The 25,328-nt window shown below is 45.2% G+C and overlaps 1 protein-coding gene across 4 annotated transcripts in view; it reads right to left on the reverse strand.

Moving 5' to 3' along the window:
• The window catches only part of TSC1 (TSC complex subunit 1), a 43,955-nt gene continuing 18,627 nt past the window's right edge, over positions 1-25,328 (reverse strand). The window contains exons 5-23 of one of the 4 annotated variants that reach the window (XM_065879640.1): positions 24,378-24,530; positions 22,293-22,437; positions 20,600-20,754; positions 20,138-20,211; positions 14,269-14,444; positions 13,537-13,652; positions 13,090-13,201; positions 12,637-12,755; positions 10,787-10,856; positions 10,271-10,375; positions 9,425-9,983; positions 8,307-8,350; positions 7,507-7,673; positions 6,526-6,708; positions 5,511-5,621; positions 4,272-4,394; positions 1,194-1,381; positions 950-1,111; positions 1-541 (exon numbers count right to left, since the gene is read on the reverse strand). In XM_065879640.1, the coding sequence (XP_065735712.1) occupies positions 1-541; positions 950-1,111; positions 1,194-1,381; positions 4,272-4,394; positions 5,511-5,621; positions 6,526-6,708; positions 7,507-7,673; positions 8,307-8,350; positions 9,425-9,983; positions 10,271-10,375; positions 10,787-10,856; positions 12,637-12,755; positions 13,090-13,201; positions 13,537-13,652; positions 14,269-14,444; positions 20,138-20,211; positions 20,600-20,754; positions 22,293-22,437; positions 24,378-24,530 (3,303 nt within the window). Of the gene's footprint in view, positions 542-949; positions 1,112-1,193; positions 1,382-4,271; positions 4,395-5,510; positions 5,622-6,525; positions 6,709-7,506; positions 7,674-8,306; positions 8,351-9,424; positions 9,984-10,270; positions 10,376-10,786; positions 10,857-12,636; positions 12,759-13,089; positions 13,202-13,536; positions 13,653-14,268; positions 14,445-20,137; positions 20,212-20,599; positions 20,755-22,292; positions 22,438-24,377; positions 24,531-25,328 lie in introns of all 4 variants that reach the window. The other 3 variants (XM_065879643.1, XM_065879642.1, XM_065879641.1) reach the window with 3 other exon arrangements.

The following is a 25,328-nucleotide window of genomic DNA, read 5'->3' on the forward strand; positions in this document are numbered from 1 at the left end:
CTAGCTGTGCTCGTGCTGTGCCTCGTTGTAGTCCATGATGCGGAGCTGTCCCACGCTGTCTGGCTTTGGGGGAGGTGGCTGCGGGCCGTCTAGGTTCAGGGGTGGCTTGGCTTCCACACCCGAGTCTTTGCCCAGCTCTGTCTTTAGGGTCTCAGAAAGGCTACTGCTGGTCAGGCTGTCCTCATCGCACTGGCTCTCACTCTTATTACGAAATAGCTCTCGAGCCTTCATGCCCAGGAAGCTTTTTGAACTAGGAAGTGAGCCGACAGTCATAGGGATGCCCGTAGTGGGCTCTCCCACGGCAGTCTCCCACCGACTGCTGCATGGGCCCACCCTCGGGTTTGGGGGTTTCTCTGGGGTAGAAAGCTCACTGCCGCCGCCGCTGCTGCTGCTGCTGCTGCCGCCTCCGCCTCCTCTACTTCCGCTACCGCCCCGGGCGCCGCCGGGCCTGGGGGGCTTGGTCTCCCCGTTAGGGCCAGATGCCTCTTCATTGTTGTGCCCTGTCACAGAATCCGAGCAGCCGTCACGACAACAGTCGAGCCTGTAAGAAATCCGAGGACGAGAAAGGGAGCCGGTGGTTGCAGTGCCCGTGTTTGGGAAGCATGGAATTACCCGGACGCGCGCTCGCACCGACGCTGAACTCTGCCGGCCCGCTCTATGTTCTAGAAGAGAGGACTCCCGTGTTGAGAGCTCATGAAGAGAAACCTAAGCCACAACCAGGGATATCAGATGGCGATCTTAAATAGGAACGCTTCCCAGGACCATTATCAAGTGCCTCGGGCCCCAGGACAAGGAACTCAGAAGGATGGCTGGGTGCTCTGAGGGATGCAGCTGAGAGCTGCAGGCTCGCCTGTCAGTCTGGGACCGCTGCTAACACCACGCGATGCCTCCCTGCTCTGTCAGCGGCAGCCTCACGATGAGGCCATGGCTGCCGACTCTTTGCTCCTACCTTTCTTCCGCTGCTTCGGCTGCTTCTGTTTTTTCTTCTTCAAGTTTTTTCAGGAGGCCATCCTTCTCCAACCTGCCGTATAAATCTAAGATCTCCAATTCAAACACTTGGGTGATCCTCTTCTGAGCTTCATACCTGCTCTCTGCGGCCTGCAGCTGTCCTCTGAAAGATACAGACCACCCCAGAATGTGGGAAGTTCTACTTAAATACATCAGAGCAAAAACCTTTCCCCCTGAAAAGTTACCTTGCCTGGAGTTTGACATCCTCTAAATATTTTTTCTGTTCCAAAAGAAGGTGGTCTTTCTTGGCTAGATGAGATTCCAGTTCCAAAATCCGTTTCTGAGCAGTATCCAGCCTCTGATTCTGCTGGAGAACATGGCTTCTGTTTTTTTCTAGTTCTTTCCGATATGCAGTTTTCATCATTTCTACTTCCTGAAAACAAAACAAAACAAAACAAACAAACAAAAAAGGAACTGGAGTACTTCTAAAAAATGAACATGCCGTATCCACTTTGAAAAATCAATGTAACAAACACTGAGAAGGTACTTTACTAGTATATTGCTAGTGGAAATAGAAACTAGTACAACTTTCTGGAAAGTAGGCTGGCGGTAAGTACCTACTAATCCTTCCCTGAAACCTATCCCTTAGGAAATCATTTGAAACATGAATAGACATTTGGGCACAAAAATAATCAGCACAGCATATTCAGAAGAGCAAAAAACTAGAAACTATGAAGTCTAGCGTCAAGAAAGTAAGTAAATTAAAGTACATCTTCTATTTAATAAGATTTTAAAAATTATGTGTATCAGTAAAGGATAAAAAAGCAGATTATAAAGCCACGTGAATAGTGTGATCAACTATGTTAACACACACATTCTGAAAACACGCCAATATTCAGTTATGATTTCAACACGGTGGAGGCGTGGGCCGGCACAGTGGCGTGCAGTTTGGAGTGGTGGCGGCGGAGGCTGGCGCAGGGGCAGTACGGGTCGTTTGTTTTCTTTTCTACTCTTCTCCCTCCCCTAATACCAACTAAGAAAAAGCTAGAGACGCAACAGGAATGAACATCTGCAGACCAGGTACCCTGACAAGGTTTGTCAATCACGCCAGGAAGACAACCTGCCTGCTGACCGATGGAAACAGCAAGTGTGCGCTATGCTCAGAAGAGAGGTGGAAAGGATGCTTTTCTAACAAGTATATGCAACGTTTGTGTTGTGTGGCTTTTTTATTGTGGTAAAATATGCATAAACTTAAAATTACCATACATGTGTCTTTTTAAAAGAGATAATAAACCACACGGAGCAAGGAGATGAGCTTCCCTGAATGCACCCCACCTCGAAGATGACCAGCAAGCCCAACGCTTCCTCGGTCAGAACGGGATCGAGTTAAGCTCAGGACTGGGACCAGATAATGCGGCCGCTCCAGCTATGCCTGAGGGCTCCAGGCTTCGGCATAGGTTAGGTAAACAAACTGAACTCTTGTCGGAAACGACAGTAAGTACTTATGGAGAATCAAACAAAGCATTGAACTAGGAACATCTATGCACTATCACTAACTCTCACAGCCATGTAAGAGGCGCTACACCCAGTACCTACCAGCCATTCCCCACCTGACGCTCAGATACCCATTTCTCGTCCCCTACTTGACTGAACAAGAGGAAGCCCAGCTCCAGGTCCAAACACAGGTTCAAAGCCATGGCTAGCTAGGGATGGACACATGACATAATCGTGGCCAATAACAAGGGTGGGAGGTCTGGTGGAGAGTTCCTGGGAAAGGTTTCCTTAATGAGAGAGACCTGCAGGAGGCGATGCTCTCCTCCTCCAGGGGACATCATGACATCTACCTGTGACAGTGTTAACTGTGGCACACACTTTGCAACCAGGAGCACAGACCGCCCAAAGACAAGGTTGAGAGGATAGGTCGAGTGGTGCAGAAGAGGGGAAAGAACGAGGCTCCTTGCTGCTGTCCCTCAGCTGCTGACTTGACCAACCTGGAACTCACCTGCCTCGGGACTTCTTGTCAAGAGATACAATGAAACTCTTTATGGCTAAGCCGGTGAAGTCTTTTTCTGTTGCTGCCTACAGCTGAAGGCTGCAAGTCAGTATCACCATGCGCATTTTATGAACGGTGAAGCCAGGCCCAAAGAGGTCAGGTGGCTTGCTTGAGGTCCCAAGGGGGTAAGTGTTCTAACCAAAAGACGGCACCGTGGCACGCATCCACATTTCTCTCGGGAGAGTTAGGAGTGTGTTTAAGTAAGCTTTTTCAGAGGTTCTCTAGTCCCTCAGGTCTCTTTTCCCTTCTTTCTTTTTCTGAGGCCATTATACTTCCAAAATGAACGAGAGCTGGTTTCTAGAGAAAGTTCCACATTTAACATCCTTCTAAAGGGAGTCTGAATCTGAGAGTTGAGAGAAGCTGAGAAATAAGAATAACTATTATGAAAATTCAATCTCTCTGATTCTAAGACTACTCTCTACATTTGGCCAAGGGAAAAGAAAACAAAGCTTTACAAAGCAAAAGCCCAAGAAATCCTAAAAAGAAAGCCTGTGTTTGATGAAGAAGTTAGTGACAGGAAGCATCTAAGCATTTCTTCTTAAAATTCCATTCCCAACTCATTCACCAACATTATCCAAGGCTACTTATAAAGTGACATAAAACTTCTGCCTCGACACCACTGGTAAGGCACTAATTCATGTAAGATCATCCCGACACTGGCCTTGTCGCTAGGACTGAGCCACCAACTGCTGAAATCAAATTCAACATTACGAAGAAGAAAAATATTTCTAGCAGTATAAACCCACAGCCCAGAGAGTTATATGCTAAACAGAATTGGCTCCCCATCCTTTTTCTTTATCTGTTAGCCTGTCTCTCTCTCTTTAAAGACGGGGGCATGGGTAAGAGAAGGAAAACACTTTTGGGACTTCCCTGGTGGTCCAGTGGTTAAGACTCCACGCTTCCACTGCAGGGGGCACAGGTCTGATTCCTGGACAGGGAACTAAGATCCCGCATGGCACGCGGTGTGGCCGACAAAAAAAAAAAAAGAAGAAGAAAAACACTTTTATCACCTAGTCTGTACCAATTATCATTATGTGCTTTCACATATAACTGATTTAGTTTCAAAGCAACCCAACTAAGGGAGACAAGTTTGTGTGACAGCTGAAAAGTGCCTGTGTTGCCAGACCAGGGAGAAGTGGAAATGACACTAGGTCTGCCACGCCATCTTTCAGGAAACAGTTCATAAGCCATTCTCCGTGCTGTGCCACAGACATATTGCCCGGGTCCTAACAGCGTCCCAGGTAGGGTCTGGCTCCTCAAGCCCACATACCTTTGTGGTGTCTGAATGCTTGTTCTGCAGTTGTTCCAAATACAGCTCGTTGACTTCCCCAAGAACCAACAGCTGCCTGTTCAAGAACTCCATCTGCTGTTGGACCGACTCACTATTTGAGAGCTAACAAAAACACAGAAACAAGCAAAGTGAAAGATCTGACGACACAAAGCTAGCAAATGGACATTAAACAGGGAATCAGCTAGGAGCACACTATCTCGGGCTGAGTCAGTGTAAACAACCCCCATGGTTTCAAAGGCCACACCAAAACGGCTGGTGGGGAGGAAGGGATACAAGGGCAACAAAAATGGACAGAAACGTACTTCAAAATTGTCCCTATGCAAAGGGGAAGAGGCGCAAATGCTCCACGTCAAAACTGGCCACCCACAGGGCACCTCGAGGAGATGGGTATGTACACAACCACCACAGCAGGGACGTTAGGTCCAGTGGGATAAAGCCCTGGGGTAAACCCACAGGTTCTTGAGTAAGTGATTTACATATGAGTGCAATGACTTCCAAAGAGGTAAAGATCATAGCTCAAAAGCCTGAACGAACTCTTCACATTTATGTAAACGAAGTATTAAGAACAAGTTCCCAGGATACACATAGACCAGGGCTCAGGCTAGGTAGTTCCCTGCTGCAGGGCCGTCCATGCACTGTCTGATGTTTAGGAGCACCTCGGCCCCTCCCACTCAATGTCAGTAGCATCAAAAACGTCAACCAGTGGTGGTGCAGTGGTTAAGAATCCGCTGGCCAATGAAGGGGACGTGGGTTTGAGCCCTGGTCCAGGAAGATCCCACATGCCGCAGAGCAACTAAGCCCATGCGCCACAACTACTGAGCCTGCGCTCTAGGGCCTGTGAGCCACAACTACTGAGTCCACGTGCCACAACTACTGAAGCCCGCATGCCTAGAGCCCATGCTCTGCCACAAGAGAAGCCACCGCAATGAGAAGCCCGCGCACCACAGCGAAGAGTAGCCCCAGCTCATTGCAGCTAAAGGGGGCCCACGCACAGCAATGAAGACCTAATGCAGCCAAAAATAAATAAAAAACAAAACAAAACAAAAAACGTCAGCCAAAAATGTCTCCAGATATTGCCCAATGTCCCCTGGGGGGAAGGGAGCAGAATCACTCCCTGTTGGGAAGCCCTGACACAGACACACGAGTAATACACGTGTCCTGTCTGGAGGAAGGACATCAGCAGTGGTGTGAGCATGGCCCAGCTTGCCCGCCTCTTACCTTCTGAGACACCTGGCTGAGCAGCAGCTCGGTGTGGCACACCTTGCTGTTGGCCTTCTTCAGTTCTATGCGCAGCTCCGCGATCATGTTCCTGCAGTCCTCCAGCTTCGTCTGCCCAAGGAGACGTGCCAGGAAGTTACAGGGTGCCAGCAGGCCAGGCCACGGGTGCACCTGGCCATCGGCCCACAGAGAACCGGGAAAGCCTCGTGCCTCTGTTGCTCTACTATTCTTGGGCCATCAGGCTTAAAACTAACTTCTTAGCTTTAAAAAGTAAGTTATAGTTAATTTCTGAGTTTCTGACTGATTATCAAAAGGAAAAACAAAAAAGCGCTTAAATCTGCAGTTCCCAAACTGTGCACCAAAGAGCCCTAGGGCTACACAGCAGGCTCACAGAGGCGCTGTGGGGCTAGTTTTAAATTTCGAGGGAAACACAGCGACATCTACTGGTCATGATGTGAACTACTAGCTAGAGGGAGCTCAGCGTTTCAGTTATCAGGTGCTCTACGTGCCCGTGGAACACGTATCATCTTTGCAAAGCTGGGCTTGTAGGTGGTTGCTGTGATAAACATCACCATGAGAAAACCAATGTGAAACAGGAATTGAGACAGGAATTGAGGGCGTCAGTGTCTCATCTGATTCCAAGGTCTGAGACTCGGCAGTGCCCAACAGGTACACACACCGCATTTGTAAGTGACCATGGTCACTCAAAAATGAGATTGAAAATTGAAAAAAAAGTATGTGTATTATTTTCTAACAGCTACTAAGTCGTTAGGACCTAAATCCTAAGTTGTCTGGATCTACGTACTAGGCAGAACTGTTAGATGTTTCTTTTGGCTGTGGAGTACCAGGAAAAAATTAATGAAATGCCGACAGAACCGTGAACCCAGAAAGCTGGGGACCCTCTGCCCTAAATAAAAGGTACCTGACATGAAATCTACGTGCCACGATTTCAGAGATGAAGCAGGTGCCTTCCCGCCCTTTCCTGGCGGCCTCTGCCGGGCGCCGCAGCGCGTACCTGTAACTCCTGGCTCTGGTTGTAGAACTCCTCCCGGTCATGCTGAAGCTGTCTGATCTGGCTGTGGAGCTGGGTGACCACCGTGTCTCGCTGCTCCTGAAGCTGACTGTATCTGGCTTGTTCCTTCTGCAGACTAACCTTCCATATCTGGATGTCTTTCTCTTGTAACTTCAACTGGTCTTTCTAGCAGAGACCAAAGAGGCCATCATCTTAGCTGCCTTCCAGCATGGGCAGCGACCCTCAAGTTCAATGCATGCTGCAGACACTTCGTCTGAACAGGCACGAGCTAAGCACAGGCCCAGAATCTGACAGCTCACTGCTGTCTAACTTGGCTTTTGGGCGAGGGTTTCCAAATTCCACATTAGCCAATGGATCAAAAGTTGCTTAAAGGACTTTTCTCAGCGATCACCTTGCTCCTGATACTTTCAGAAGTCCTAAGCACCAGCAATGAAGTGCGTGCTGGTACCGGCCAAGGTCGCTAAAGTGAGCAACACTGACTGAAAGCTTACCTTGCACCAGCAATGCGCAAATGCTTACTGACGCGGTTTTTTTAACCACCACAGTTAGAAAGTAGATGCTGCTATTATTATTCTCATTTTACAGAATGGGTAACAGAGGCCTCCAGAGGCTAAATGACTTTCCTAAGGTAATGAGTGTTAGAGCCAAGGTCACTCTCCAGGTCTGACTGGCTTAACTGCCCTCCAAGTTTCTGCCATAAAACTGCTTCAGGAGAGCTGGTTTTACACTTGGAGAAACAAAATCACCTTTTGCCTCTGTTATCATCATAGCCAATTACAGACCAACAGACACACAAAAAATCACTTGTCCCCACGGGTTAGAAGAGCTGCAAGGGAATTCAGGGATGTGGCCGTTCACGTATTAGCCTCAGAGACTAAGTGACCTGCCCCAAGCCACACCAGCGGGCAGAGCCGGGATGGAGAGCTGCGGCCTCGACCCCCGCCCGGGCCCCGAGGCGCTCACCATGGCAGCGTTGTGCTCCTCCAGAGCGGCTGCCCTGGTCACCTTGCGCAGGAGCCGCCTGTTCCGAAGTGCGTGCTGCTGCCTCTTAAAACGCTCATAGAGTAACTGGTCGTGCAGTAAAAGCAACTGGTTACGGAGGGCGCGGGTCTCATCTGAGGGAGCGGAGCCTGATTGTAAAGCAGAGGGAGGGTGGCAGAGGTGCCTTTTACATAGCGTTCAGTCAAGCCCCAGCCAGTGGTTTGTTAGCTTAAGAAACACGATTCTTGAAGGAACAAAGTCACTCACTTTGCAAATGACCACCTGGTTTCCAGCCACAGTCACTCAATGGGGAAGGGGGAGGGGCAGTACCTACTACCCGTCTTCCTTTTAAAGGAACGCACAGGGGTACAATGTAGGATGGCTCTTTGAGAGCTCCAAGTGTTTTTCCCCACAAATCTGCTATCTATCTATCTATCTATCTATCTATCTATCTATCTATGACTCCATTTCTTGCTTCTTGGTAGGCTATCGCTCAAGAACTGTCCCAGCACCCCTCACTTCACTTGGATCTTTTCTAGGGAAGGCTGGCATGAGGCCTGCCTCTTTGCACTTCTGTTCTCAAGCACGTGGTACTTGCCACTTTTCAAAAATAGGAAATGCTGACTTTGCAACATGTGAGAGACTCTGTACCCAAGCAGATAACCCAGCTGGAGCAGTAGGGAAGGGGAGATGTTTCCTATAGGGCACCTCCTTCAAGGACAGAAAAGGCAACAAAGCAGGATCTCTATGGGCTGGCTTTGGAGCTAAAGTAACAACTTTACCTCCGAAGTGGGTCCAGTCGACAGACTTGCTGGGTAAAGACAACCTAGGAAAAAAAAGTTTTTGAGTGACAAAGTTACAGATCTTACCTAGAAAAACTTAACTGGACTTTTAATTGCAGCAACATTAAGTCACTTCCTTGTGGTCACAAGTGCACAGGCATGAGAAAGTTTCAAACACAAAGCCCACCTGGGGTAAGAGGAGGGGCCTTATAGCTGATGGAACGGGCCCCCATTAAGCACCACCAAGTTTCCAGAGTGGAAAGGCCCTAACTCGGAGCTCATACTGTAGCCTCTGAATTTTGGTCAGCTCTCCAAGGCAACTGAGTGATCAAACACACTGAGAGCTGTTTTCAACCCTCTCTGTTGAGAAGCTACTGTCACCCAAGGTTAAGGAAAAAGCAGGTAATTTACCTGAGTCTATTACACTAAACTTCATTCAAAAAGGGACCATAAACACTACAGCTATCTGTCAAATTCCACCTTAGGTTATCCTACAGAAGAAAAATTAAAACTAGCATTCCCTAAGAGCCTATTTAGAAATGGCATCACCATGGACTAGTGATTCCCTTATTCTTTCTCTAGATCACCTTTAAAAGTGTAATAAAGAAGGGGTGAAAACAGTGCTCTCCGGCAGGTTCTTAACCCATGTGAGCAGGGGCAGGCCGCCATGAACTTGCATTGAAATGCTGACGGTTTTTATCTTCCATCTAATGGACTATGTTACCAAAACAACAAATCTGCAGCTGGAGAAGGAGACTTGGTGACCACTATTTCTATATTATTTGAACACCATACCTCATCCTCAAATTTTCAGAGAGCAAAGATGAAAGCGTTTGAGCTTCTTCACAGCACAGTGGCACAGAACAGCCCAAATATAAAAGATTCATTTTTAAATGGCCTGTAACCTAAGGAATTACCTGAGTTTAACGCGCCTGTGTGGAGGATACACACATTCATGTACATCAAAGGCAACAGGCTAGAAGGACGCCTGACAAAACAGCAAACCAACTGCCTCTGGTGAGCACAAGAATAATTCCTGTTTCCAACCACCAGCTTCTTGTAGTTTATAATCAAACGGAACGTTTAAAGGAAAAGAGAACAGCGCTGCCGCGCCTCACCTGTTGAGCTCCTTGCTGTGCGCGTCTGCCCCTTGCTGTATCAGTCTGTCCAGCACTTCCATGGGGGAGGCAGAGGGCATGAAGTCCTCCTCCGTGTTCCCTTTTGCTTTCTTTAGCAGTCCCTCCGTCTTCTTGCTGACAAAATGACGGGCAGTCTTTGGCAGTGCCACCTCAAAAAGATGATCGTATGGGGGAGGCTGCCCACCGCCAAACCCCACTCCCCTCTGAGGTGGGATTTTAAAAGGGCTGGGAGTGAGGATGCTGCTCTCCAGAGAGGCCTGGTGCTCTCTGTCCCCGGCAGGGCTCTCCTCGGCGCCTCCGCAGGGCAGGTCTATGGGGGTAAAGGCTTGCTTTGGGGTGTCAGGCCCCAGCCTGTCCAGGGCGGAGTTCAGAGGCTCAGGGTTCGCACCGGTGCCCTGGGCACTGGAGACAGCTGAGTGGGTCTTCCGCGGGCAGCCCGGGAGACTGTCCCGGTAGAAGGGAGAGTCAAAGCCTCCGCGAGGAGCTAGGGGCTCGGCGTCGGCTGTTGTGATCTCGGAGAGTTCTTTAGATATTGCCGCTGCGAGCAGGGAGGGAGAGAAGAGACAGCACAGTCAACAGGCCAACCTGGGTAAGGCCAGGCAGTGTGGGGTTGCACGCTGCCCTGGGCCCCGCAGAGGGACAGATAAACAGTGGCCTCCCTTTACTGGGCACAGGACTCAGAATACAACTCCCATCTCCTCCCCCAAGAGAAGAGAAACCAAGCAAGCCTGCATGTGTTGATGCTAAGTCCCGGTACTAGGGCAGAACGAGGGCTTTATCAACTCGCAGCAATCCCACACGAACCCAGAATCCCGCACGTGTTACCTTCTTCTTTATCCTTTTCAATGCTATCTTCTTCAGAAGCCAGGCCACCTAAAAACCCTGGCAGGTCACTGAGAGCGACAGACCCTTTGCTCCCAGGCAGCTCTTCTGAAGAGAAACAAAGACAATGAAACACACTGGCCACCCCCGTCACTGTGAAAACTGCTTCCACTGTAACAGAATAGGCGTACTATGGTTCCTTCTGCTGAAGACAGAAAGCTACCACAGAAAGCCAAAATATTACAATAATCTAACTAAAGGTACCAAAAAATAATCCCACAGAAAATATAACTCTCTGTTCCTAACATCTCAGAGAACAGATAAAACCACAGTTCGACCAGCTCAAAACACAGGCACTTAAAAGCTTTGGGGGCTGTTGTTATGAGGCTGGCTTTTCGAATTAATTATATGTTTCATTATCTCTGGGCTTCAGTGATTTGTGGTGTTCCAGAATTTCCCTGTTTCCACATATAACCCATCAAGAATCAAGCAAGGTCTACTGTTACCCAGAGATTTTACCTAATCCTCTGTCATTCGGAAGATGGTGTTGTCTATGTAGACAGGGCCTTGCAGAATCTGTTCTCTCTTCCTGAAAAGACAGGTACCATTTACATCACAAGGCAGAAATCTGTGTACATGTTCTCTAACGTTAGAGAAACATCCTAAACACCTACAATTTTAGCATATTGTAGAGGAGTTTAAAGTTCAGCCCCACGGTTCTCAAACTGTTCGGTCTCAGAATGCCTTCCTATTCTTAGTAATTATTGAGAATCTCAAGGACTTTGTTTATGTGGTTATACCTATTGATAGTTATCATGTTACAAACTAAAACAGAATTTTAAAATTATTAATTCACATAAAATTAACAAACCCAGGAATTCCCTGAAGGTCCAGTGGTTAGGACTCTGGCTTTCACTGCTGAGGGCGCGGGTTCAATCCCTGGTCAGGGAACTAAGATCCCGCAAGACGTGCGGCACGGCCGAAAAAAAAACGACCCAATACATGTAAACATAAATAACATTTTTATGATAAATAAAAATAAGTTTAGTGAGAAGCGTCAAGCTGTTTCACATTTTTGCAATCCCTTTCATATCTGGCTTAGGGGAAGAAAGCTGGGTTCTTATGTCTGCCTCTGCTCTGCTGCTAGGCTATTCTGGCTCAAGTGTATGAAGAAAACTCTAGGGCCCACAGATAAGTAGTTATAATAAGTAAGCAGACTGTTTAGATAACTGTGGATAGCCATCTTTGATACTACACTAAAACTTGACAAGGGGTGTTTCTTCAAGGTTAGCTACAGTGCAGAATCTGAAACCATGGCAATTCACTCTTCACACCGTGTCAAGATCCACTGGTCTGCCTTGTCCCCCAAATGCGTCTTTTACCTACGTGTGATTCTGTAACATATACACTGGGCGTGTAGAATACTGGGTCACCAAGTTATGCAGATCTTCTGAGTGTGGCAACATTTCATTATACAATATCAAAACCTCAAATTATTAACCAAGCTTCCCAAGACTTTTCAATCTCATCATAAAAGACTTGGGGAAACTATTAAGCTCTTGGTGCCAGATATAAGTTTTTTAATATTCTAGTTTCACCTTTTTATCACTGGCAACAAATACCGTCAGTTGTTTATCTTGAAGTGACAGACCCAGTTTGTCATCTAAGAAGCTAACTGCCTGCCAGACACTCAGGTATGAATAACCATAGTTTGTCACCAGTTGTTCTTTCAAACAAAACTGCTGCTCCATGAAAAAAAAGCAACTAGTCCAGCTCTTAACTCAAATAATGGCACAAGTGCTTGTGGTGGCCATCACACACTGGTACGCACTCAGGTGCTTGATGTCCATTTCCTACTTCATCACAAACAATATTAAACATATGCGTTCTTTCTATGGAATACTCAAGGTTTGTTTTGTTGTTGTTTCTTTTCTTCTGTTAAACTGAAAGAACACATCGAGGAAGAAGAATGCAACGCTTACTAGGAGAGTACGATTTATACTAAGGGGCCAGCCCTTTTACCCATTGTTTCTGTGCCATGAGTATAAGTGCCAATGTGGTAAAAAGGGCGAATAACCACTTAGTATTACTAAGAAAGTAGTTCTGACCTGGCAGATGCCCTTAAAGCGTTTTGAGACCCCTGCAGTGCGCAGATCACACTCTGAGAGCTGCTGGTTAGTCTAATTTTTCTACCTCAACATAATAAAGGCCATATAGGGTTAGTCTATTCTGAATTGATCTGATTCAAACCCATTACATTTTAGGTCAAACTTCTATCTGGCATAACAGGCTTCACAAAGTGAGGCTGGAAGCACGTCACCGTGCTTGGGCGGGGGGGTGGGGAGGGCAGCAGAGGAGCCCAGGCAAACCTTCTTGGGGGCTGTGGCCATGGCCTGCGGGAGTGAAATGTGCACGTAGTCGTCCGAATGGCAGGGTGGGGCTGGAGGAGGAGAGGTTGCAGGGGTTCCCAGAGGAGTTCCTTTTCTACCTGCTCAGAGACAAGAGCAGAATATACACACTTTGAGGAAGTAAAACAATTAGGAAAATTGCCAAATTTTTTTCCGCTTAACTATTACTGCAAAGAAAGCTGCTAGAGTTAACTTTCTGGGGATCTAGATCAGTCTTTTTTTTTAATTTTTTTTCAGTCTTTTTTTTTTTAGGTTCACTTTATGTGTTCTGAAAGCTCCAGGGGTTTGTATTGTCAAAAATAGGTTTACTACTACAAATGGCTCTCAAACTCACTATTAGATCTAAGAGATAGTTCCTTATCATAAAAGGCCGGCCCCAACCAACCAGTCAAATCTAACCTAAGACATACATACCCGCTGTACCAAAGACTTTACTGTAAGGGTGTGACAAATCAGGTGGGACATTTCCAGGAGAAGTTGGAGGAGTGGTCATCCCACAAACCACAGATGGGCTCCAAAGAGTAGCCTAGAAGTTAATAAGGCAGGTCAGCGATGAGGAACGAATAGCTATGCTTCCCAAGGTTTAAGTCCATGATCAATGATCTTAAACTTAGCCTTTCAACTGGAATAAGGCATCTTATTAAAGCCTTAACAAGAGACACATTACATTTTGTAAGTCTAGACTCCAAGAGAAACCCAAGTGGCAACAGTAACTTTTCTTGCAAATGTCATGCATCCTTAAAAACTAACTCCTGAAATGAGCAGTGAGAGATTTTCCCAACCATAGGCTAAATCCTGACCCAAATGGTCAGCTTCACCAGCAAGCAGAGAAGAAAGCAGGCACACTATTTGACACCATACTTGTGGCGGCTCAGTTAACAGCCGTGTCGACAGGGAACTCAGAGTCTGAGGTAGCTGCCCTGGCGTGTTTAACAACATCAGCCGAGAAGTGGAGTGAGGGGTAGAAGTAGCATTGCCTACAACGGAAGGGAAAGAACACAGGGGGTCAGTGTGTGGCTTCAGATTATTCTGATAAAGAATTACGGTCCTCGAGACCATTTGATCATTTAAAAGCCTCTTTAAATACCCTTTGGAAATAAAGTTTAGTACGGTTTGATGTCTAGTTAAGCTTTAGGATAACTTGAAAAAGCACAACCTGTATGACAACTTCGCTGGGTGCTACCTATAGATAAGCCTAGACTTTTACATGAATCCAGTTCTGAACTGTCCAGGTTCATTCAAAACTGTGTCAATGTGACAGCCCAGAGGGCCTCACTAAAAGTGTCTGAAAAAATCTAAGATTCCTTTATGAGCTGGAGCCTAGAAGCCAAATCCTTTAATCCATTTTCTTTGTTAAGTGTTGACACACCCCAAGTCTGTTGACATACTATCAAGAAGGAGATCAAGGACATGGGACTGTAAATTAAACTTAGGGGAAAATGGAGGCAAATTCAAATTTTAAATATTTGGGAAACAGTTCCTAGGAGCTGACCTAAATCTTATTCTAGGAAAGGGAAAAAAACTCAACAAAAATAAACAATGCTTTCTAGAGACGAAGTTGTAAAGCAGATAAGTACCAAAGTCACTTTTTACCATAGCTATTCTGTGTGTCAACATAAGAGCTGGCGGTGACATCGGCTGAACGATGAGGAAAACGGGCTGAGATTTGGTGAGACACAGAATAGCCATCTTCATATGAGGCTTCTGTAGGGTCCAGAGAGATTTTGGCACATTCTATGACAACATCATGTGTTTCTAATCTCTTCCACCTGTGAAAGTCAAGAAGTGCATGTTATAATCCATCTATTCAAACCATCAAACACTGAAGAGTGCTAACTCAGTGCCAGCCACTGAACTATGGCTAGCAAAGAACAGGCAGAACCGTGCCAGCCCACGTACTAATCAGCACTATGATATAAAGAACTAGCCATTCGTTTTACAAACCTATACCCTCCCTATTTAAAATGGTTATATCACGGTATCAGAAACTAGTCCGAACAAAAATTCCATCAACCAAAGACCAGGCATAGCCTCAGAAGAGAACACAAACTATGCAGAGCAGCCACCAGGGGCAACTCTCCTTTGGCACAAAGGTAATCAAACAAGAGGGAGACCTGGAAACTGCCAGGTAGCTGAGGCTGACTTAAGGTCTCCTATCAAAGCCTCAGGACTCTAATCCATCCCTAGACCAGAAATACAATGCAGCCAGTCTCAAACTGAGAGAAAGCCCATGAGGATATCTGAAGAATTGTCTAAAGAGTCCTGTTATGTGATCCAGAGTTCCACTTCTAAGAATTTAGCCTATGGAAATAGACACACATCAAGATGGACAACACTCTGCGTAGCTTGTAATAGAAAGAAAGGTCCAGCCAAAGAGGAAGATTCTACAGAAGAAAAATTATTACACCACCGTGAAAAAGCATGCTTTCAGCAGATCAATGGTTGCCAGGAGTGAGAGAGGAGACTGAACACCCCTCAAAGGGCATGAAGGAACTTTCTGGGCAGCTTCCAATTTTAGCTGCTTCCAGCTGAATTGTTACCCTACCTCCATATTTCTATGCTTCAAATTTCCTGATGTCTGAATTTTTAGACATCAACTATTTTTTAAAATTAATTAATTAATTTATTTTTTGGCTGTGTTGGGTCTTCCTTGCTGCACGCAGGCTTTCTCTAGTTGCGGCGAGCTGGGGTTACTCTTCGTTGCGGTGCAAGGGCTGCTCGTTGCGGTGGCTTCTCGTTGTGGAGCATGGGCTCTAGGCATGCAGGCTTCAGTAGTTGTGGCACGCGGGCTCAGCAGCTGTGGCTCGCGGGCTCTAGAGCGCAGGCTCAGTAGTTGTGGCACACGGGCTTAGCTGCTCCGCAGCATGTGGGATCTTTCCGGACCAGGGCTCGAACCCGTGTCCCCTAGTGTTGGGAGGTGGATTCTTAACCACTGCACCACTAGGGATGTCCCAAGACATCAACTATTAAGGTCCTTATGGTAGGAGAGGATTTAGGTCACTTCTGTATATCCTTTTCCCTTCTCCCCAGTGCTCTCAAAACAGTGTATCATTGTTTTGTTGTTTCAAAATTGATTTTGAACAATTCATTATAATGACTAGATAAGCACCACTCATGGCTGAGCCAAAGAATATACTGCAGTATTTCCTCTGCTGCTCAATCTAGTTTCTCCTGGAGTTTGAATGTTGTTGCTCCTTTTCCTCAGTCTTCTAATGTGTCTATTACTAATCCTTCCTAATGTGGCTCTAGCAGTTCTGAAATAATGCCTAATATAATTTGTTCATAATGAAATGCAAATAGTCTACCAGGATTATTCACCCTCTCCTAAAGAGCTCCCTGCTGGAGCCCTCCCTCTCCCACTGGTTGTTCTCAGCACTGCTGTGTTATACCAAGACTTCCCTTGACCAAGACCCTAAGTCAGGTCCCCCATTTCGTGAACTCTGTGTCTTCCTCGATTCTACTCTCGTTTTGGTGGAAGACATGCTCCAGTGGTTCACTGAGGAAGGGTACATGTGAGGTAAATTTGAGTCCTTGCATGTCTAAAAATGTCTCATACTTGATAGGCAGTTTGGTTGGGTATAGAATTCTAAGCTGATAACCTTTTTTCTCTCAATTTTGAAGGTGTTTCAGAAGCTAACCTCATTCTGATTTCTGATCTTTATAGTTTTGGTTTTTTCTCTCTGAAAGATTTATCCCTGGTGTACTGAAATTTCACAGTATTGAGGCTTAGTAGGATTCTTTTTCATTGACTGTGCTGGGAGCTAGATAAGCACCTTCAATCTGGAAACTCACGTCCTTCAATTCTTGTATTTTCTTGTATCATTTGTACTTGTATTGGAAATTTTCTTCTGTTATTTCTTTCACAATTTCTTCCCCCACCAAAGTTTTCTCCTCCCCTTTAAAGACTTCTTTACTAGACTTCCTGGACTGATTATTTTAAATTTCTTCTTTCATTTTACTCATCTCTAGCCTTTGATTCTGCTTTCTGAGATATTCTCAACTGTACCTTTCAATTCTTTTACTGCAATGTTTATTTTGGCTATCATTTTTCATTTTCAACAGTGCTTTCTTTAGTCTCTGACTGTGCCCTTCTGTGGCATCGTGACCTTTATCTGTGCACAAATGCTTCCTCTCTGTAGCTACTGTAGATGTTTTCTTCTGCTCTCTGTATTATCATTGTTTCTAGCTCCTTTTTCTTCTCTTTACATTGGTCTCTTATCTTTGGTGTTAGAATTTCCTTCAAAGGCCAGATGACCCATCTATCCAAGGTGAAGGAGGCTCTGTAGGTTGATCCAGGAGGCTTCCGAGTTAACACAGATTGGACATACACATCCAATTGTAGACTCTCCCCAAACCCCACCAAGCCTAGAGTAAAGATTCCTTTGTTTCCTTTTAAATATAAACCCACAAGAAAGAGAAGAATGAGAAAACAGAGAACAGCACCACATGTTTTTGAAACTAGAAAGCAGATAGGCAAGTGGTGACTGACTCAGTGAATCCAGGAAAGCAGAATCCTAAGCTGCCAATGTTTCAAAGCTAAAAGTCAACCTGATTTATACTGAGGAACCCTTAAAAAGCTAAAGAATTTGTATACGTCGAGTACTTCTGTATACCTGTACTTCTGGAGATGAGTGACAGGTAGGTGAGGGCAGCTAAAATCAGTAAGACAGGGTAAAATCTACCGAGGAGCAGTTAGAGCCCTGACACTCTGACTCTACACTCCCACTTTTCTCACCAGAAATCCAGATTATTCTCTGAGGAGGTTAAACAGAGAGTATCGGGACTGAGGTACTCCAGAAATGGTTGAGGGCACAAGTACTATTCAAACAAGAGGATTAAGTGAGCATGTACATTCTGAATGCCAAGACCACTAACCTCTCCCCACCAAGCAGCCTCTTCCCTCTAGGAGTAGCCAAATCCTGGCCAGATTAGACATCAGAAGACCCTTTCCTGAAAAAGTCCGACCAGCTCAAATGGAAACCAATACTGACATCAGCATCTCCAACAGATGCTCAGATCGACCTACAAGTGAACAAGCCCCATCCCTGTGAGCAAAGCTTTTTAGTCTCCTCACCCAGATATAAACCAATCTCTGCAGAAAGCCTCAAATTTTTAAAAAGAATAACAAAAGAGCAGTTTAAAGGAAACAGATTATGTAGGGAAAAGAAAACCTTAAAAAAACACCTATCAATCTTATCAAAGACATGAGAGACTGCATCCATGAAATAAAAACAGGCTACTATAAAAAAGGAGCATTCAGAGAACTAAAAAGAGCTCTTAGGTACTGAAAACGTGGCAGAAATGAAACTATAATAGAAAGATTAAGAGCTAAAGACAAGGAAATCTTTAGGAATATTTCCTAAAGAGAAGAGGAGAGCAAAGAAAAGCAGAGAACTGCTCCAGAAGTCCCAAGCAGAATACTAAGAGTTCCAGAAAGAAAGACAGAGACAGTCAAGGAAAAGAAATCAAGCAAAAATAATTAAAGAAAATTTCCTAGAATTTAAAGATAGGAACTTCCAGATTGGACAATGAGAACACATTCATATCAAGGGACATCACTAGGAAATTTCAGAATATTACAAGAACAACCAGAAGACAGTAAACACAGATGATCAGAAATCAAAATGTCTTTTGATTTCAATGGCAGCATTGGAGGCAAGGCAGCAATGGAATAATGCCTTCAAATTGCTGAATGAGAATGACTCCCAATCTAGAAATCTATACCCACATAGAAAATGACATCCTTTCTCTAAAAGCTACTAGAAGATATATTCCATGAATGTAAGAGTGACCCAAAAAAGAAGGCATGAGATACAGGAAATGGGAGAACCTGCACAGGAGAGAGGCACAGAGAAGCCCCAGGAGAACAAGATGACAGCTGTGTACGAGGCACAGAAGACAACCTGGTCAGATCAGAACAGACATGCCAAGAGACAAGCGTGTTGCAGGCCATCTCTAAGGTTTCTGCTGCCACCATACCCTCTTTGTAACTGAGGGACAGAGTGTCTAGGTGACAATAACTTGTTGGTACTGAGCTTGTCTTGTTATGCACTAATGAAGTTCCTACTCTCCCTTCTCTGCCAGGATCAGCTGAGGACATTCATTTCATCCCACAGAATGATTCTGCTCTGACCTATTCCTGGAAGCAGCCACAGTGAGTTCAGGAGCACAAACAGAGCAGTCCCCTCCCTCTGCCATATTTCGGCAGCACGTCCAGCCCCTGGCCCTCACTATCTGGCCTCGCCAGATGCCCTGATTGGGGAAGCCTTATGTTTCCCAGGACTTGTTCATGACTTTGCCCACCGACTTCCCTGGAAGGGACTCCTGTAAACTCTCAAGGAAGGGGACACCCAACCAAGACTCAGACACTCAGTTCCTCCTCTCGCCTCCTGGGAACCTTCACCTCATGATGACAAGATGGCCTTTTCCAAGGCCAGACTTTGCTTCCTAATTAGCTTTTCAAAATGAAACAATACATGTGGTCAAACTATAAAGAAAAGAAAGAGAATGATTAAAATAAAAGCAAGAATAGTAGGTGCCTCTGAGGTGAGACATGGAACAGGGAGAAAGATGGCTGCAATTGCGGAGGTTAATGTCCCATTTTTTTCAGCCAAGTGGTAGCTACACAAGTATCCATGTGTTATTACTAAACTTTTCTTACACATTTGCTATGTTTCTCTACATATATCTCACAGCAAGTTGCTTTAACCTGAGGTTCGTGTGGCAGAAGGAGGGCTCGTAGAGAAGTGAAATTTGCTGAAGGGGGATCATGCAGTGAGCCACCTTTCCTAGTGGGAGATCCTCCAATGTCAATACCCGTGGACCCCTTGTCCCCCAGAAGGCTTCAATCCCCAGCCTGGGGAGCATGAGGCTGGCAGCCAGCCAGAGAGAAGCAGCGGGGAGGGGCTGAGCCTCTCACAGCTCAGTGTGTAGGATTTCACCCTGGTCCCCCCTTTCCAGTCATGACTCAGCTCCACCCTCCATCATGCTTGGCGTCCTCAAATCAGGAGCCTTGCAGGCTCCACTTCCCCAGAGAAGGAACCTGGGCACTTCTGCCAAGCCCCGTGGAGGATGGCAGTCGCTTGGCTAAGCAGGACAGAGAAAGGGACCCGGGGAGCCCGGCCACTCGACGTCCAGACTCTCCACAGTGCACTTGGTTCCAACCACACACCTCAGCGCCCGCCTTGCACAATCACACTGGGCTGCGAGCCTTTCTGGGGTTCTGCGGCATGGGCACCTGCACTGCAACCTCCTCCATCCTGTCTGTGGGGAATACGCTTTATAGACTCACGCATACAAAGTTATTTTACTGTAAAAGTCCATATGGACTTCTATGGAATGATTCCATAAACAGAAGAACATGCTTCCCCAACAACACCTCAGAAGGGACATCTCCGAGGTCACATTTTCAATTTCTTAAGTGAGCCTATAAAATTCTGTGTCACTAGTTCAGTTTCTATACCTTCGAGGGTCCAGTTCATGGTCCTTGGATCCAGTCACTAATTCTGGGTGAATTCGCACATGCTCCATCATTGGCTAGAAGAGTTTGGGTTGACAAGTTATAAAAGGCTTAACTTTCTATGGTATTTCTACACAATGAAATATTATTTGACAATAAAAAGGAATGAAGTACTGATACATGCCACAACATGGATGAATCCCGAAACATTATGTTAAGTGAAAGAAGCCATTAACAAAAGACCACATATTATATCATTCCATATAAATGAAATGTTCAGGACAGGCAAGTCCTATAAAGGCAAAAAACAGATCAGTGGTTACCAGGGCTGGGGGCGGTGGGCAGCACAGGGAGAAGGCTGAATTTCTTTTCAAATTTCCCTGTCTATCATTTAATACAAAAGTTATAAATGCAGCCTATCTACACAGTTGCTATGTAGCAAATAAATGAGTTTTTGCTACTTACCTTGACCACCTCTTCAAAAGTCTCCAGGTTCTCCTTCATACTGTAGTGAGAACGTAGGAAGGAGACAAAGTTGCAAGGGTACATCCCATACAGGCGATGGAAGAGAGCGTAAACGCTGGCGTGGAGGTGGACGAGATAGATTTCCGTTACGTGGCCTGAAAAAGAAAACATTGAAAGGAGTCACCGAGCTGAACACAAGACTGATGTGTGTGAAACAGACACGAGCACAGGGCTGCCAGCGTGACTCTGCGTACGTGTGCTCCTACCCTGCTCCAAAGACAGTTAAGTAAGTAAGAGCGGTTTTCTAAAATCCAAATCTGAACACACGGGACACCCCTGTTTGAAACCCATCAGTGGCTCCCCATGGCCTCTGGATAAACTCCCATCTACTTAGAGTGACCCATAAAGGCTCACACTGATCTAATCTCTGCGCTCCTCTCCAGTCACCCCTAAAATAGGACCCCAGACATTCTCATAATACTGAACCGCCTTTACAACGGTACTCGCTGAAATCTGTAATCATACTTCTCCACGGCCCTACTCAGTACACGTCTCTTGAGAACAGCACTGACTCACTCACCTCTGTACCCTTAGTGCCTCGCACTGGGCTTGATGCGTGAGAGGCGTTCATATATTTGTGAAACGAATGTGTGAGAATGTTCTAAAATCAGTTTGTAGTCTTAGCTCTGCAGATTTGTAACTATAGAGTGAAAAACTACCACCCAGAAATTAGCTTAAAGAGCTAAGAGTGGGAAAATTAGAAAATTTAATTCACCTAGCGTTACCTAGCCCCTATGGAAAACCCCAAGTCCACAGTGTACATAAAGCTCCTCTAAATTAATGGACATCCCCAGGAAAAGCCTACGAGACAAGCCGGCAGCATATGCGCCTCAGGCTTGCCACTTAATCCTGCACAGGAAGCCAGAGTATTCCACTTCCCAGGGCTGACACATTTCATTCTCTCAACATGAATATCTCATGCTGGGATGACCAAAGGATTCCAAATTTTGCGTGTTTATATAGCTTCTGAATCATTTTGATAGAGCTGTACTACCTGTCGATATGGAAACAAAACCCCACTGTACTGGAAACTAGAACACTAATTAGGACGAGTTGCATTCTCTCTGCTCCTTCCACATTCACGATGGACAAGTTCTCTGAACCTGCAGCTTGTGTTCTGTCACTACAGACCAGCAGAGGAAGACAAAGATGTACCACAAGCTTAGTCCTATACTGCTATGACACAGATTGAAGTTATTTTTCAGTTTATTGAAAATCAGGAAGTTGTACCTACCACTCAGTTTCTCTGACAACTAATCCTTCTAAGCCAACAATATAAGGAAGGTATCTCAACAGTCGTGCTGCCTCTTTTTTTTTTTTTTTAATTTGTTGGCTGTGCCACATGGCATACGGGATCTTTGTTCCTTGTTCCCTGACCAGGAATCGAACCTGCACCCCTTGCACTGGAAGCATGGAGTCTTAACCACTGGACCACCAGTCAAGTCCCAACAGTCATGCTTCTTATTTGTGCCTCTGGTGGACGTACCTGAGGTATTTCCTCATCTGGCTGGTGACAACCAGCCATTTCAGCTCTAGAATGCTACAAGTCCTTCCCTTCCAGCACATGACCTGTTAATCAATCATGAAAGCACTCACTTGGTGGGGCATGACAGGTATAGAAGAAGATCTTTACCTGGTTTCTTCAGGCACCATGACGAAAGACGGCCAAAAATATCAAAGAAATCACGAAGGTGCTGCTTCCCCGACTGTGGAATCATCGGTAGCACGGTTACCAACACTAAGGCCCCTGTTGTGAGGACAATGGCGTCCGTGTCCACCTGCAGGAGGGACGGTCAAGAAAGAGGAAACACCTGTCAGGTGCAGCATTAGAATCCGCACGCTTGGAGGTTCTAACACCAAGGGGTCACAGGTTAGACGCCCAGCACAGACTCATCCTCCTACCCCTAAGGGTGGGGGCACAACACTGAAACAGACGCCACCAAAAGCCACTGGGGACCAGCCCGGCCATGCTAAGTCTGCAGGGACCACGCTGACGCACCAAACTCATCTGGGGTAGGGGCCTGAGCGGGGCGTGTGGGGACACCCAAACCCAGAGACTTAGGATGTGCTATTTATAGCCCCTGGAGGGAAGCACAAGAAGCTGCTTTTTAACAGAACAAAAGAACACTGCTATTCTTGTTCATTCAACCAAATCATAAGATACTTACTTTTTAAAAGTCAATTAAAAAGAACCTTATACATTGACAAGTCGTTCACTATTTTCAAAGGATTACAACAGAAGTATAATTTAATAAGAAATTAGTATAGCACTAACAAGTCTACTTAATGGCTCACCTTCACAGCAATATTTAGAGACCAGCAAATAAAAGAAGATATGGTGACCTCTGACCATGTCTACAGTTTAAATATCAAGTCATATAAATTTAGACTAATTGAAGACACTTAATAACCAATGAATAATGAATCAACTCAGACTAGCTACAGCAGCTCACATGATCCATAATTAAATTATGAATGTTTGCCAAGTAACTGGAATTCAGATTGAAGAAACAAGATATTAATCAAAAGACTACCATGCAGGCTAAGACATTCATTATTCCTACTAAAAAAGGAATCTATGAGTCTGAAAATAAAGTTTTAAATATATTTAGCTTTTACAGCAAGCACCAAGCCATTTGTTGTGGCGGATATCTAGTAGGAAGAACGTACAATACTCGTAGGAGAATCAAGAATCTATAATGAGTTTGGGTAAAAAGGACTAACCCTAATTTTGGTTAACAAAACATTCTTACTGAAGGTTTGAATAACAGTCCGTAAGTAATTTTCAAGGCTTATCTTTTTGGAAAAGATAAGTATTTTGCAATCTGAACTAAACAGCGTGCCTCAAAATGGGATTATATTCTCATCGATCCATTCACTTAAAAAAATTGTTAAAATTGTTCCTGCTTTTCCTTAACATTAAATGCACATTCTTATGATACCCTACCAATGTGACTCCTTGAGATCCACCTCTAGGGAGATTAAAACAGTTACCCTTGTTGGCAGAGACAAAAATCAATTTGCACGGTGCTGTGTCAGATGACTCCAAAGGCACTGCCATTCTGGCACAAACACTACTGGATATTTTCATGTCATATCTCTGTGAGGTACAGGTAGTTCATATTAACCACGTTTCCTTATTTTATAGATAGGAAACCAGTCCAGGAACTAAAACAGACTAAGCAAATAACGCTGAGTATTTCAGCAAACCACGGTCAAAACTAAAAGCACAAAGTTCTACTTAGGTTTTGACTCCCTCTGTAGAAAAACACACTACAGTTAGTGCAAAAACGTAGAATGCAACTCAGCTGCAACCAGAACATGCTCCTCAATAGCTGAAAGAGCCTCTCAGCCATCTTTCTATTAGCCAAAAGAGAACTTAGAAATGGGGGTTCCCCCAAGACAAACCAGTATGTTTTCAACGGAGGAAAGGCTAGACAACGATGAAATCAAAAAGGGCTGGAACGGCGTAATGTCAACCAATCTGACCGAAATGTTACCACATTTGCTTGGGCCAAACATATTGCAATAGTCACAGTGATGCACTGAGAGCTTACTAAGCACCAATCTTGGACTACTTTACATTCGAGAAAAACCAAATGTCCGGAAGTTTTCAAGCTCTCAAAGTTAAAATCTAGCTTGCTTGCTTTAAGGTACCCAGAATTTCAGAAATTATATTCACAAAGCTATTTCATTCAAATCCTTACAAACATTGTACCTTGAGACATTTTAGTAAAGAAGGCAAAAGAGGTGCTTGAGAGAGCTTATGCTTCCAAGACGGCTGCAGCCTCACAACGTGGCCCAGTAACGAGAGGGTGGATAACCGAGAGGCGGCTTTGCCCACGTATTCATTCATTTTGTCCAAGAGGTGCTGAAAATGCACAAGAACAAGAGAAATATATCTCAATAAAGCTGGGAAAAATCAAGGGAAACGCACATATGAATGTATGAAGTTCACACAAGGAGAGGCAGCAGTGATACAGCCCAGTCTCTCAAGTCTTCCCTTTGATGTAAAGAAAGGATCATGCAGGTAGAGATCAAATTCAAGATTTTTTAAAACCATGCTAGCAAACAACACACTGTTGTATTTGGCCTGAGAGAGGGAAGCCAGTTTGCAACTTCTGAAAGAGGATCCCACAATACAGGTCTATAAGCCGGGGGGAGACTCCTTCATAGGCCCTCTTTCTGTAATACATATAGGCCACTTCTTATAATAACCAATGTTATAATAAGCCTGTGGTAGGTTGTTGAAGCTTCACGGAATCCTGCTGGAAGCAGTTACTTATTGCTCCCATAGCCCAGCCTACGTGGATTTGGCCCCAGATATAAATCAGGTAGTAGTAGAAGTTAAAATTCAGCCCAGAGTTCTACTTAGGTTACAAAACCCAAGATGTACTGTAAAAGGCAGACAATGGCAAGGCCTTCAAATCCCAGCAAAGTAAATCACTAACACATACAAACTCAAGACGTACCAAAATCTGTAATTGCAATGCTTTGTTAGCTATTTACCATCAACAAAAATAAAAACAAAACATGAAGGAGTCTTCCAAGTGCCTGGTGCTGTGAAACAGCACCAGTCAATTAGCCCCATTAGTTGCCCACACTTACAGATTCTGCCATATTGATTAAAAGTCTGAAAATCCTACTCAGAGCATGGGTTTAAAGATGG

The sequence above is a fragment of the Phocoena phocoena genome, chromosome 6 (assembly GCF_963924675.1).
Source record: "Phocoena phocoena chromosome 6, mPhoPho1.1, whole genome shotgun sequence".
Lineage (NCBI taxonomy): Eukaryota > Metazoa > Chordata > Mammalia > Artiodactyla > Phocoenidae > Phocoena > Phocoena phocoena.